Source organism: Herpailurus yagouaroundi, unplaced genomic scaffold, assembly GCF_014898765.1.
Source record: "Herpailurus yagouaroundi ecotype Mexico unplaced genomic scaffold, PumYag 184, whole genome shotgun sequence".
Classification (NCBI taxonomy): Eukaryota; Metazoa; Chordata; class Mammalia; order Carnivora; family Felidae; genus Herpailurus; species Herpailurus yagouaroundi.
This window is the reverse complement of record NW_024412415.1, coordinates 39,443,143-39,458,136: the sequence shown is the minus strand read 5'-3', so window position 1 is coordinate 39,458,136 and position 14,994 is coordinate 39,443,143. Positions and strand designations below refer to the sequence as shown.

At 40.1% G+C, this 14,994-nt stretch overlaps 1 protein-coding gene across 3 annotated transcripts in view; it reads left to right on the top strand.

Annotated features, from left to right (window-relative positions):
- The window catches only part of PTPN9 (protein tyrosine phosphatase non-receptor type 9), an 82,086-nt gene that overhangs the window by 24,972 nt on the left and 42,120 nt on the right, over positions 1–14,994 (top strand). Inside the window, exons 2-4 of one of the 3 annotated variants that reach the window (XM_040493314.1) lie at positions 399–746; positions 11,137–11,280; positions 14,248–14,337. In XM_040493314.1, coding sequence (XP_040349248.1) covers positions 555–746; positions 11,137–11,280; positions 14,248–14,337 — 426 coding nt within the window. In that variant the 5' untranslated portion in view covers positions 399–554. Of the gene's footprint in view, positions 1–398; positions 771–11,136; positions 11,281–14,247; positions 14,338–14,994 lie in introns of all 3 variants that reach the window. The other 2 variants (XM_040493313.1, XM_040493315.1) reach the window with 2 other exon arrangements.

Below are 14,994 nucleotides of genomic sequence, written 5' to 3'. Positions count from 1 at the left end.
TTACTGTATCCTCTGAAGGGACTTGATATTTAGTATATTGGTAGAGAAAACTTAATTGGGGAACCACTGGAAGGTAGAAATGTTTACCCATTTGAATATGTGGACTTAGGAATTGCATGTCATGTTTTATTTGTTAGGAAACAGAATCTCTTATAGCAAGGGCCTGCACAAAAAGCAGAAAAAAAAATTGGAGACATTAAAATACCCCATAGTTTCTCTGACTTTTTAAAAGAAAACATTAAAAAGAAAATGAAAATGAAAATAATTTTTTTTTTTTGAAGTTTGGTCCATGGAAATGGAGCAGTTAAATAGGGATAGTGAAGAAAAAGTGAGTTAAAGAGAACTTCAGCTACCTCCATTATGACCTCAAACTTTCTAATTGATTAAGTTCTTTCCAGCTTATCTCTTAACTCAGGCAAGAGACCCTGCGGGCAAAGCATCCTGTGACGGAACCGAAACTATCCCCTCAAGCAACAAGAACTGCCCTGAGCCTGCAAGACCCCGTGTGATTGACTCCAAGACAAGGATCCAGTGAACCTTCACTGCCCACGTGCATGTACCCACCCACCATTGTCCCACATTTTCCTTATATAAGCCTGGAAGTATTTTCGGCACTTTGGAGACAGTCTGAGCCGCTAGTCCGCCGTCTTCCCGGTGTTGGCCTCACTGAAATAAACTCCTTTCTTGTTCCACCACCGCTCATCTCTGTGCCTCTGGATTTTGTCAGCAGCCAGTGGCCGAACCTGGTCTGTTTGAACCCCCAGAGCCAGGTGCTCTTGCATCCCTGCCCAGCCCCCTACATGAGTAGAAACAATTAGACTTGAGCACACTATACTTTAAAAAAAAAAAAATAATAACACGAAGTAGGTCTGATTGCAAGCACTACCTCCACTGCTTTCCTTTGTGTATTTTTCGGCAGCTCTAAGAACAACCCAGGAATTGACCCAGCTGGAGGTAGACTAGAAATGCACATGATAAACCACTGAAATGTTAAGTTTTTTACTTGTTTAATCAATCTATGTATATTCATTTTTTATGAAAAAATGTTTTTTTCTTTTTTAAAAATAAAAACACACCTGTCAGAATGACTAAAATAAAAAACACAAGACGGGGCACCTGGGTGGCTTAGTTGGTTAAGCATCCGACTCTTGATTTTGGCTTAGGTCCTGATCCCAGGGTGGTAGGATTGAGCTCTGCTTCTTGTTCTGGACTGGGCATGGAGCCTGCTTAAGATTCATTCTCTCTCTCTCTCTCTCTCTCTCTCTCTCTCTCTCTCTCTCTATATATATATATATATATATATATATATATATGTATGTATATCCCTCCCTCTCCCCTCCCCCGCCAAACACACACACACACACACACACACACACACACACACACACACACACACGCATGCACGCACGCACGCAAGAAACAAGTTTTGGCAAGGATGTGGAGAAATAGCAACCCTCGTGCACTGTTGGTGGGGATGCAGACGGTGCAACCACTATGGAAAAAACCATGGATGGTCCTCAAAAAATTAAAAATAGAAATATCCTGTGATCCAGTAATCGCACTACTGGGTATTTACCCAGAGAATACCAAAACACAAATTCAAAGGGATACGTGAAACCCTATGTTTACTGCAGCATTATTGACAGTAGCAAATTATGGAAGCAACCCAAGTGTCCATCGATTGATGAATGGATAAAGAAGATGTGTGTGTGTGTGTGTGGGGGGGGTATATATATATACATGGATGTATGTGTATGTGTATATATATATATATGTACAAATATATACACACACACACACATATATATATATATATATACACCCACACACTGGAATATTCAGTCATAAAAAAAAAAAGAATGAAATCTTGCATTTGCAAGAGAGTATAATGCTAAGTGAAGTAAGTCAGAGAAAGACAAATACCATATGATTTCATTCATATTTGGAATTTGAGGAACAAAACAAAGGAACAAAGGGGAAAAAAAGACAAACCAAAAAACATTCTCAACTATAGAGAACAAACATAGTTATCAGAGGGGAGCTGGGGGAATGAGTGAAATAGGTGAAGATGATTAAGAACGGCCTTGATGATGGGGCACCTGGGTGGCTCAGTCAGTTAAGCATCCAACTTTTGGTTTCAGCTCAGGTCATGATCTCACAATTTGGGATTATCGCAGAGCCTGCTTGGGATTCGCTGTCTCCCTCTCTCTCTGCCCCTCCTCTGCTCATGCTCGCTCTGTCTCAAAAATAAATAAATATTTTCTTAAAAGGTACATTTGATGAACACTGAGTAATATTATGGAATCGTTGAGTCATTATTATCATACACCTGAAACGAATATAACACTTAACTACACTGGAATTAAAATTTTTAAAAAAGGAAAAAATAAATGAAATATTGCCTTTAAAACAAGAACCATTTATAGTTAGAAATCGCTACACAGATTTGGTTTTAATTTCCAACTTTTTTTTTTGGTGAGAAATTTGGAGGGCTGCCAATGGAGTTTTGGAATTTTTTTTCATTTTTAGAAAATTTTTAGTGGTAGCAGTAGTTATAGTATAATTTAAGTATACTGATAGTAACTTAAGTAAGCAAATAGAACTAATTTGGATTTAATTTGAAATTCATGTAAATTTTTTCATTTTATTTTTTTTTAAGAAGTAAAAATGGAAAAACAGGTAAATGGTTTTGATTCAGCGTTTTACAGATTAATGCCATGTTTGGGGTGTTTTAGTGTCTTTAACAAAAATGTGACAGGTTTTGGTTACATGGTGGCCCATTATATTGACATTTCATAATTTATTCATTTTCTTATTAATTTTTGGTTTAGGTTGTTTCTAACATTTTGTCATTAGAAAGAAAGCAAGAGTGAATATTCAAATAGCCAGTATTCATTGCAACATTGTTTCTAATGGCAAAATATTTGAAACAACAAGAGTGTTTATGTTTATATAGGTTTGTCTGCTTTGTACCTTCATGCTGATGTTTCTGTACACTCGATTCCTAGAACTGGTGGTGTGGGTCATAGGGTTTGCATTTTTAAAACTGCTTGGTTAGTGCCAAATTGATACAAAGAAGTGGCATGGATTATATATAGTTGCCACATTGTATGAAAGCACCTCTTTCCCATATTATTACCAATACTGTATGTTTTCAGTCTTTTTAATTTTGTTAATTGGTAGGCAGAAATGGCATCTTTATTTTTTTTAATTTTTTTTAACGTTTATTCATTTTTGAGAGACAGGGAGAGACAGAGCATGAGCAGGGGAGGGGCAGAGAGAAAGGGAGACACAGAATCTGAAGCAGCTCCAGGCCCCGAGCTGTCAGCACAGAGCCGTACGTGGGGCTCAAACCCACGAGCTGTGAGATCATGACCTGAGCCGAAGTCAGACGCTCAACCGACTGAGCCACCCAGGCGCCCCAGAAATGGCATCTTTAAATAAATTTTAAATATATATATATATTTTTTAAAGTTTATTTTGAGAAGGAGAGTGCCAGTGACCGTGGGGGAGGGGCAGAGAGAGGGAGAGAGAGAATCCCAAGGAGGCTCTGCATAGTCAGCACAGAGCCTGATGCAGGGCTCAAACCCACAAACTGTGAGATCATGACCTGAGCTGAAATTGGATGCTTAACCAATTGAGCCACCCAGCTGCCCCCAAAATTTATCTTCTTAAATCTATACATTTTATTTAGCTTTTGACTTGGTTATGCATGGACATGGTTTAAAATTTTAAAGGCATGAAAGTTTATAGTTTCCTAGCCTGTTTCCCAACCCCAATTCAGTTCCTCTCTCCAGAGGTGATCAATATTATCAGTGTTTTGTGTATCCTTCTATAAGTATTTTATGCATATATATGAACAAATTCATATAATTTGTTTTTTTTTTTTTATTAATTGGCATATCTCTTTATCATACATATACAACAGAGTGGATACAAAAGTCCTGTATATACATAGGATTATTTCTGGATTTTATTCTGTTCTTTAAAATTCCTATTCTTATGCACCATGTTTCTTTTTGTCTTGGTTGCATTATATGACCTTTAGTACAATATTGCATAGTAGTAGTAATAAAAGGGCTCCTGGCCTTTCAGTCTTTAATAGAAAAAAATAATTCTAATGTTTCATTATCTAATGTTATGATTGCTGAAGTTTCTGTCAGATAACCCTTAGCAAATTAAGAGACTTCCCTCTATTTCTAGTTTGCTAAAATTAAAAAAGAAAATCATAATGGGTGTTGAATTTTATCCCATGCATTTTCGACATCTGTTGAGAAGGTTATATACTTTTTTCTCCCTTAGTATGTGTTAATATAAAAATTACCTTGATAGATCTCTTGATATTAAACTGCCCTTACATTCCTGGGATAAGCCCTCTTTGGTTATGAGGTGTACTTCCTCTATTATATTGCACTTTAAAGTCTTTTTTTTTTTTTAATGTTTATTTTTGAGTGAGAGAGACAGAGCGTGAGCAGGGGAGGGGCAGAGAGAGGGAGACACAGAATCTGAAGCAGGTTTCAGGCTCTGAGCTGTCAGCACAGAGCCCAACACAGGGCTTGAACTCCCATACCGAGAGATCATGGCTTGAATGGAAGTCAGATGCTTCCCACTGAGCCACCCAGGCACCACTATTATACTGCACTTTATATAACATGGGAGCCATTTGTGCCATGAAGGTTTAATAGAACATTATGTAAAAGTTATCAGAGTCTGTGGGTATTTTTTTTAATAGGGGATATTTGACAACTCTTGTTTTTTAATTTACATTTCTTTGATACTCAGTGGTCACTAGTATTTTTAAAGATAAACCTTAAAATTTCCTTGGTTCTTCCTCCTCTTTCTACTTCCTAAATGTTAATAATGTTCTTCAGAGTTCTGTTGCTCATTCATACATATTTATTAGGAGATGTTATTAGAGATATTTGTGCCAGGGGTAGTGCTAGGAACTAGTGAATAAAATCGACCTCATCCCTGCCTTCACAGAACTTCCCTCCTTGCTGCTAGATTGTCCTTTTCCAGTCTGGCTCCCCTGCTGCCAACAATCATTTTTGGGGCCACGGGAGGACCAAAGTTAACATCTCATCCCTTTACTTAAAGATCTCTATTGACTCCTTCATGTCTGTAGGATTCTGTCTGGAATCTGAAGCACAGCACAAAAGGGCCTTCCATTGTGGCTTTACGTCCAAGTCAGCTCATTCACACCATTCTCTGTCAATACAAACTGGACACACCAGCTACACTGTGTCCCCAATAATTCCTATTCTTTCTTGACTCTGCCTCTACACATTTTGTTTTCTCCAAACTAGAATCCTTCTGTCTGCCTGGCAGATTTCTACTCATCTTTCAAGGCACTCCTCTAAAAAGACTTTTAAAAAAATTCTCCTAGAGATAGTGTGAATTCCATAGCATTCTGTTCATAAATATGTCCTAAGACTTACAAAATTATATGACGATGACTATTTACTTATACATCTGCCTCCATATTTAAATGACTGTGAACTGCTCAGAGTAGGGTCTTTCTCTCTCTACATTGTGTCTACTGAACAGCTACTATACTGCTTAGCACAGAGTAGGCCGTCAGCAAATACTTGTAAATGTTTGCCTGACTACGTGACTGGCTGCCTGAAAGAGGTCTACTGTTTGGTTGCCTTGAAGGGAATACTACCGCTGTTAGTTATGTCAGGTTGCCCGAGAGACCAGGATTAGAACAATATACACTTGAATACTCCCTCTTTCTTCTTCCTTCACCCTAAGAATTCTGTGTGTGGGGGGGAGGGGTTGTGGGACATATATTAAGAAAATTGTATATTTATTGGTATTTTTCTGTTGACTTTAATTTTTTAATTATTAAAAATATAAAAACAATTATATAGGTTGATGGAATCATGGGTAACCTTTTCTTTTCTGCATTTTCCTTTGTTTCCAAACATGGTAAAATCAGAAATTTTTCTTAAGGCTTTTTCCTTCCCAGATGCAGTAAAGTCCTATTTAGGAAAGCATTGGCCCATGTAGTGCCTGGGTGGCTCAGTTGGTTGGCTGTCCCACTCTTGATTTTGGCTCAGGTCATGATCTCACAGTTTCTGGGATTGAGCCCCATGTCTGGCTCTGCGCTGGCAGTGTGGAGTCTGCTTAGGATTCTCTCTCCTCTCCCTGCTGCTCATGCGCGCGTGCTCTCTCTCTCTCTCTCTCTCTCTCTCAAAATAAAGTGTTAAAAAAAAAAAAGCATTGTTAGAATACACTTATCTTGATGAGCACTGAGTAATATATAGAATTGTATACCTGAAACTAACAGCACTGTATGTTAACTATACTGGAGTTAAAATTACAAACAACAACAACAACAACAACAAAATTAGCTCTTTTAAAATTACATTTTAGGGAAAGGCAAATTTTCCTAAGAAAGTGAAGATATTTGAGATAAACAAGTAAATGTTAATTCAAAGGAACTAGGTTTATTTCCATATTTGGCACAATAACAAAGGGCTAATGGAAAGATTATAGTTTTCAGTTCAGAAATTGAACAAATATCACCTTGCTGCATTGTAGCAAGCTAGTGTGTTGGCTCAGAATCTGTTTCCTAGCAGATATGAATTGAAGGGATTAGTAGACATAACAAAACAATTCACAAGGAAGAAGAGACAGGGAAACAAGCGTAAGAGAAGTTTACTAAGATAGTTTACTAATGCACTGATGAGGAAATAGCATATTAGATGAAATACAGAGGTAACCTCAAAAACCTGTTACAGAGGTAACAGACACAGAGGCTTATATTGATCACTTTTCTTATTTAGATACTCAGTGCAGAGTGACTGCATTTTTTGCGTGGTGTTTGTCCTGCACAAACTTGTGCCTTTATTATAATGAGAAATAGTCCTTACTCAGTTTAATGCTCGGGATGGCAGTGTAGTCTGAAAGTAGGGACAAAAGGATTTAGAGATGGGAGCGGGGTTATAAATACTTCCCAACCCATCTTCTGTATTGTGCAGAAAGAGTTGCTCTTTTAGAGACTTTTGTCATGCGGTAGAACACATACTGGAAGTTTCAAATTTAAATTTATGCTTTTGGATAAAATGGATTAGAGACAGTGGACTGCTACAGGTTGAAGAGAAACCAGTCACTTGATTCTGAGAAACTGTAATTCAATTGAAAGAAGTTTTAGTGTAGAATGACTGTAGTAAAGAAAAAGAATGGACATACATTCCAAGACTACCTACTGCGTGCCAGATGCTCTGGTGCTTTTCTGTCAGTTGTCTCATTCATGCCTTATCTATACAGATGAGGACCTGAGGCTCAGAGAAGTTAAATGACGCCCAAATATCACATAGCAGTGAGTGAGAGGATGACTGCTCACACTGACTCACACACCCACTAGACTTGTTCTCTGATGGTTAGGTGGTTGACATCCCCAAGAGGCAGAAATTTTCTATTTCTTTCAAAAGCAGTTTTCTTATAGGTCTCGCTCTTTTTCACTCTCTCCTACATTGTGTTGGAACACAGGATTAAAGATACTTTGGAACTGAGTATGCCAGCATGTTTTCCGTGATCTTTTGGGTGGCTAGCCTTTTGCCTAGAGCTGATCTCGAAATTGTAGCTGCTCCTGGAGAGTTTGATGTAACCCGAAGACTGTTGGTTTTGTTCTCTCCAATAACATATTTAACACCAGTGGGTAGAATCTGGGGTGTAATCCACTTGACAGATTTCTCAGCCATATTCTAGCAGGCTCCCCAGTATCTTTATCTTCATGGCCATAGTCAAGAAACTTGTTATCTACTTAAATGTGATTGTGGGAAAAGTATGTAATTATAGTAAGCTTTTTGACTATGCTGTAACAAATCTTACTGGTACCTGAAAAGTGGGTTGAGGAGTGTTGCAAGTGGTTATGTTAATTTTTCTATACACCAGTTCAGACCTTTTTCCCCAAGGAAAACCAAAGCTGTTTGAATTGTGACCGTGACTTAGCTGACAGGTATTAACAAGTTATGGTTAACTTATAAGCCTAGATAGGTTCAAACCGTTGACCTTGAGTTGAAGTATTTTATAAGCTGTGACTCATCTTCTGGCTCATCCTTTTGTTCACCAGGAAATAACACTGAATATTAATTTCAGGAATTTCAGTTATCCCTTATGAAGAGTGTGTTGCTCATTAAAATTGCTGGGACTTGTTTTTCTGGTACCAACAGGACCACAAATTGGTCTATAGTTAGTGGTTGTACTGAATTCCTGTGTAAACGGGAAGGTACCTGATTAACTGTCTAGAGAAAGCCCGTTGAAGACGGGGCCATCCTTTCTGACTTCTTTAATAAGAGGTTCATCTCTTCTACAAGAGAGAGAGGGATGCAGGATGGTGAATCTGAGGCTGAACCTAACAGATGGTGTGTGTGTATGTGTATTTGTATCTGTAAATATCACATCACTGTTTACAGTACACTGGACTCTCTTCATGCAAGCCCTAGTCAGGCCAGATCAGGAGGAATTGTTCCCGTGCTTAAAGCCAAGAATAACATCCTGACCAGCAGGGGACAGAGGTCAGCTCAAGGCAACTGCTCTAGGGAGCTACAGGACATTAAGAACTTTGAAGGAACTGAATTTAGTATAAGTAGGAAGCCAATATGTATTATGTACGTACTTTGAAAGAAGTGTGTGAAACCTATGTGTGTGTCTCTGTCTTTTTTTCCCTATGGGTCTCTTATTAAGGCATAGCTTATTTGTGAAAAATGAAAAATCATCTTAATGGGATGTGTTATGACTTCACCTCCTCGCTATTTTAACTATATTTCCCCCTCCTACCTGCATATTGATTTGTCTGTTTATTGTTTTTATTAGAAAAAGGGGGAAAGTATGTTCTACTGTTACTCTGTGTTTTATTCTACAGGCAGCTTCAGACAAGCCTGGATTGAAGGATGATATGTTAATTAAAAAACAAATACCCTTTACAGAATCTCCTGGGGACCTTCCAGGCTGGCTGAAGTTTTGTTTCTGCTATCTTTCTGTGCCCACTCCTCTTCTTGTCCCTTCCATCTTTCCTCATTCTGATGCTGGCCACTCACCCCACGGAGGCAGCTCAGACTGTTTGCTGGTGGAGCATTCTAAGTTTGTCCTGTTGTCTTCTCTGGGACTCATTGCTCTGGTCCAACTTAAACTGGTTCTGGGCCAAAGTGATCATCTGAAAGCTTTTCTTCTTGGCCTTTATTTCTTAGCTCTTTTAATGCACTTTGCCTGATTAGTTTTGCTGTTTCTCTCCTTTTCCAGTGGTGTAACTTATACTGCTTCGGTTGGAAGGTTCTAAAGCTCAGGTGCAGCCTGAGGCCTCTTAGATTTTACTTTGGTTTTGTAAAGTGCCTTTTTCCTTTCCTAGAAATTGGGGGATGAATCAGGCGCTCTTTTGTGAGGTATTGCTGACCTTCCTGGGACTCTAGTTTGCTAGTTGCTTAAACACATATGTAGCAACTTGAATTGTATTTGCAAAAGTAGGACTTTGTTGCCAAGATTCTGAAGTAGGTCAATTGCTTGTTACCCTTTCCCCTCTTGTTTTTAAATTGAAAAATAAAAGAGAGAATTACCTTGTCCATGGCCGCATAGCAGGCTGGTCTTACACCTTTTAAAGCAAACCTCATTTTTCCATTCCTTGTATTTCTTAGCACAGATATTAACAAATAGTTAATGAATCCATAATAGTTTAATAAATACATCTTAACTGTGGGTTGATTGATCAATTAAGTTTCAGAATTCTTATCAAGTTGGTCACATTTTGGACCAGCAGGTGAGAATAGTGTCTGGGTGGAAGGGACCAGATAGCCTTGCAGAAAGTGTTTAGCAGTTGAAAATATGCATGCAAAAAATCCTGATGTAGAGGTGCCTGGCTGGCTCAGTCACTGGAGACTCTTGATCTTGGGATTGTGAGTTCAAGCCCCAATATGTGTGTAGAGATTGCTTTATTTTTTTTAAATGTTTATTTGAGAGAGAGAAAGAGAGAGAAACAGAGAGAGAGAGCGCACACGGAGGAGGGGCAGAAAGAGAGGGAGACACAGAATCTAAAGCAGGCTCCAGGCTCTGAGCTGTCAGCACAGAGCCCTATGTGGGGCTTGAAGTCATGAACCATGAGATAGATCATGACCTGAGCCCAAGTCCGACACTTAACCTACTGAGCCACCCAGGCACCTCGAGATTGCTTCTAAAAATAAAAAAATCTTAAAAAAAAAAATCCTGTTATAAAACCTGTTCAAAAACTGAAGAAATAGGAGAGTAGTTTGGCTAGAGCAGAAACTGGTTAAATGTAAGGAGAAATGGGGTGAGAAAGGATAGAAGGACATGGGTTACTCAAGAGATAGGAAGAATTCTACAAACAGGCATCTTGCCAGCTTGAGATCAGAGAGTGAAGATGAAAATTTCCTACTCCTCCCCCAGTATGAGACTCTCCACCCCTCCCCTGGCAACCACCATCCAGAGGGTCTGTGAATGCCTTTGGGCACTAGTGTCTGATTTGGGGGCTGCCCTGTGAAGCATGAAGAGGTCCTGTGGGATCAGTCAGCGGCAAAGAACAGTTGGCCTTTTGATTTGTTAAATTCTTCATAATAGTTTTGCTGCTCTCAAATAGTATTACTAATTCCAAAGCCAAAACCATTTTCTGATGGTTTTGCTGTATCCAGTTGGCTCGTGGGACCAAAACAGCAGCTGAGACTGCCGTACCATGATGCACTTAAGCAATAACCCTTCAAGGGGCCTGTCCACCTTTTTTTTATTTTTAATCTTAAAACAACAGCAACAACAAAAACAAACTGCTGGGTTGTTTTTTGTTTTGTTTTTTGTTTTCTTTTTTTGCTTTGGGGCCAGTAATTTGCATCCCATTTGGGTGCCTTGGTCTCCCCTCTCCCTCTCACTTTTTCTTCACGCATCCCTATGCTAAGCCCTGCTCTCTGAACCTGACTCTCGCTTCTGGCCTCATTGTGTAGTATGAATTTTAACCATTTCTGCTTTTAGACCTGTTTTCCATCTTTTGTCTTTCCCTGCTCCCTGTAGGAAATTTTGGGTTCAGATTTGCTTGAGGGAAGGATGATATTTTTTCATGCTTTTTTGTTTTTTGTTTCCATAAATATGTTCTCTACTAACTAATTTTTCTTTCCTTTTTTTGTCAAACAGGCCACCAAGCAGTTTCTTGAAGAGATTAACAAGTGGACAGTTCAGTACAATGTTTCCCCCCTCTCTTGGAACGTGGCTGTCAAGTTCCTCATGGCCCGGAAGTTTGATGTGCTCCGTGCCATAGAGTTGTTCCACTCCTACAGGGTATGTAGCTGGGGATGGGCCAGACTTGTGGCAGCTGGGCTCTCTGTGTTGCTGCTTTCTCTGCCACACACTACACACAGTGGTTCTCTGAGTGTTCTCCCCACTCTCATTAAAAAAAAAGTGGGTCAATATCCAAGAACCCTATCTGGGAGTTAGAAAATCCTCTGAGGAGGGGCGCCTGGGTGGCGCAGTCGGTTAAGCGTCCTACTTCAGCCAGGTCACGATCTCGCGGTCCGTGAGTTCGAGCCCCGCGTCGGGCTCTGGGCTGATGGCTCAGAGCCTGGAGCCTGTTTCTGATTCTGTGTCTCCCTCTCTCTCTGCCCCTCCCCCGTTCATGCTCTGTCTCTCTCTGTCCCCCCCCAAAAAATAAATAAACGTTAAAAAAAAAAAGAAAATCCTCTGAGGAGACACAGAACCTCTCTAAATTAAAAAAGGAAGAGGGCCCATGGGTGGCTCAGTCAGTTGAGCATCCAACTCCTGATCTCAGCTCAGGCCATGGTCCCAGGGTTGCACTGGGCTCCACACTAGGCATAGAGCCTACTTGGGATACTCTCTCCTTCCCCCTGCCCTTCCCCTGTGTGCTCTCCCTCTCTCTAAAAAAAATTAAATTAAAAAAACAAAACAGGAGGATAAGGCATGCTAGGATTAGTTTAAGACTAAACACTTACCTAGACCTGTCTTGTGGGTCATTCTCATACAGTATTCAGTCATTTATCCAACAGATGTTTATTGTATACATACTGTGTTCCAGGGGCAGAGATTACTACTTAGAAAGAGAGAGTAAACACACAATTATAGAAAGTTATGATAGGGCACAACTTCCTTCTGTGGAAGCATATTTCATTAGAAGGGTCAAGGAAGCCTTCTTAAAGGAAGTGACTTATAAATTAAAATCTGAAGAATGAGTAGGAATCTGATAGGTAGGGGAACATGGCAGAGAGAATAGCAAGTTCAGATGCCTAGTGACAAAACAGAAATTGAGCTGAGCAGAAATGTTCAGTGGGAGTGGGGGCATGGCAACAGATTGAGCAGCAGAAGTAAACAAGGCCATGGGGCGCCTGGGTGGCTTAGTCAGTTAAGGGGCTGACTTCAGCTCAGGTCATGATCTCTCGGTCCGTGAGTTTAAGCCCCACATCGGGCTCTGTGCTGACAACTCAAAGATTGGAGGCTGCTTTGGATTCTGTGCCTTCCTCTCTGTCTGTCTCCGTCCCTCTCCTGCTTGCTCTCTCTCTCTCTCTTTCTCTCTCTCTCTCTAAAAAATAAATAAACATTTTTAAAAAAATGAAAAAACAGAAGAAGTAAACAAGGCCATATCGTAGAGTATTTGTTTTTTCTTAAGGGCAGAGAAATTCATTGAAGGTAAAAACAGCAGAATAACTTGATCAGATTTGCATCCTGGAAAGATTTTCTCACTGTGCTTTAGAGAATGGATCAGGAGGGCTATACTGGAGACAGACCTGTTAGATGGTCATTGTACTTACTGGGAGAAAGATAAGTGTGGTGTCATTAAGTGTAGTGTCAGGGGAGATACAGGAAAAATGGGCAGATTTTATAAAAATTGGTAGGACAGGGTGGCTTAAACTGGTGTATAAGGAAAGAGGAGTCAGGGGTTCCAGGTCTTTGATTAGGGTGGCAGGGTAGATGGTGGTAGCATTCACTAATTTTAGGAGACACTGAGATAGTGCAGGTGTGTGGAGAGACAAGGTCATGAGTAGTTCAATTTGGCCATGTTAAGTTTGAAGTGCCATTGGGATATCCAAATAGATATTTTCTCTAAGAAGTTGGAATGTGAATCTAGGGTTCAGAAAAGAAATCTGCACCAGAAGTAGAGATTTCGGAATGACCAAAGTAGAGCTGAATATCAGAGCCATGAGAAAGGGCAAGGTCATCCCGGGAGAGTATGAGGAATCGGAAGATGTGTAGGGCAGGACTTCACTTCAGATTTTTTGCCTCGTTTGGTCCAGTATTGTCTTAAAAGTTGAATGTGAGTGCTTTAGGTAGGGCATGCACTCTCTGTAATTCTAGTGCTGCCCTGCCTCTGAAGGCTTTGAATTTGGTTTTAGGGATGAATTGGGCAAGAATATAAACAAAGACCTGGTTTGTTTCATTTACCAATGTGTTCCTAGCACTTAGCTCAGTGCCTGGTACATAGTAATTGCTCTACAAATATTTGCAGAATAAATGAATGAGTCAGTGAGTGAATTGAGTGAGCAAATGAATAAAAAAAAAAAACAACCCACAAAAGAGACTTAGAAGCAGTAGTTGAAGAAGTAGGAAAACTGAGAGAGTAGTCTTTGATACAGAATGTCTCAGGGAAAAGGGAATGTGAGTGGTCAGCCTTGTCATGTGAAAGGAGGACTGAAAATGCTGACTGGGTTCACTGACAGGAAGGAAGGTCCTACCACTGGAGCAGGAGCTCTCAGTGGGGTAATTAGATTGGGGGGAAATGAGAATGCAATAGATTGAGTGTGGGGGAACTGAGCATGAGTTTAAAGAATCTTGCTGTGGACATAAGAAAAATGAGGTCATTGTAGGTCTTGTTGGAGAAAGTATCAGTGGGGAGGGATGGCTCCATTTTAAGATGGGAGAACCCTAAGCCTAGAGGATATGTGAGGATGTCTGCCTCCAGCCAGTGTTTGAGTCCATATGTTAATATCCTGCTCTAATATCACTACTGATATATGTTTAAGAACTTTGACCCTGCACTCTAACCATACATATTAGTTGGACTTCAGTGTTAGGCTTCTCAGTGATTTAAAGCAAAATATCATACCTACGAGGCTGATAAGGTAGATTGGCTGAGAATTCAGACAACACTCAGTTGGCCTGAAGCATGTTACAAAGGAATTCCTGATCCAATTAATGGACTTCTAAAGTCCTTTATCTCTGAGATTTGATGGTTACATAAAGCCGTCCTGGATATACAGTATTTCCATACTAATTGACGTTGCTGTGCTTTATTTTTAGGAAACACGAAGGAAGGAGGGCATTGTGAAGCTGAAACCTCATGAGGAGCCTCTCCGTTCTGAGATCCTTAGTGGAAAATTCACCATCTTAGTGAGTCTTTATGAACCTGTCTTGTAGTGTGTCATTACTTCCTTTTGTAGCTGTTGTCCTCTTTGGATTTTGTACCTAGATAACCTTATCCTGAATCTAGAGAATATCAACATTTGGGAGCAAACATGAAGCAGCTATGTGGTTTGCACAAGATTATTCTAGTAACAAGTGAAATGATGGAGAATCAGTTGTACAATAGATTCAGCAAAGTTTCTTCTTTGGTCCATTAAGGTTAGTGAAGGTCTTTGGATGGGTATCCAGTATTTCAGAGGCCCTTATTGGTTCCTTATTGGAACAATAAGGTTCCTTATTGGAACAAGCTGCCTCCCCCTAGAGAGCACAGCCTTTCAGATAAGTATACAATGGTACTTTTTTTTTTTTTTAATTTTTTTTTCAATGTTTATTTATTTTTGGAATAGAGAGAGACAGAGCATGAACGGGGGAGGGGCAGAGAGAGAGGGAGACACAGAATCGGAAACAGGCTCTGAGCCATCAGCCCAGAGCCTGACGCGGGGCTCGAACTCACGGACCGCGAGATCGTGACCTGGCTGAAGTCAGACGCTTAACCGACTGCGCCACCCAGGCGCCCCTACAATGGTACTTTTAAGGCAGAGCATGGAAACCATGGTTGTCTTCTGTGGTTTTCCCCTGCTGCGT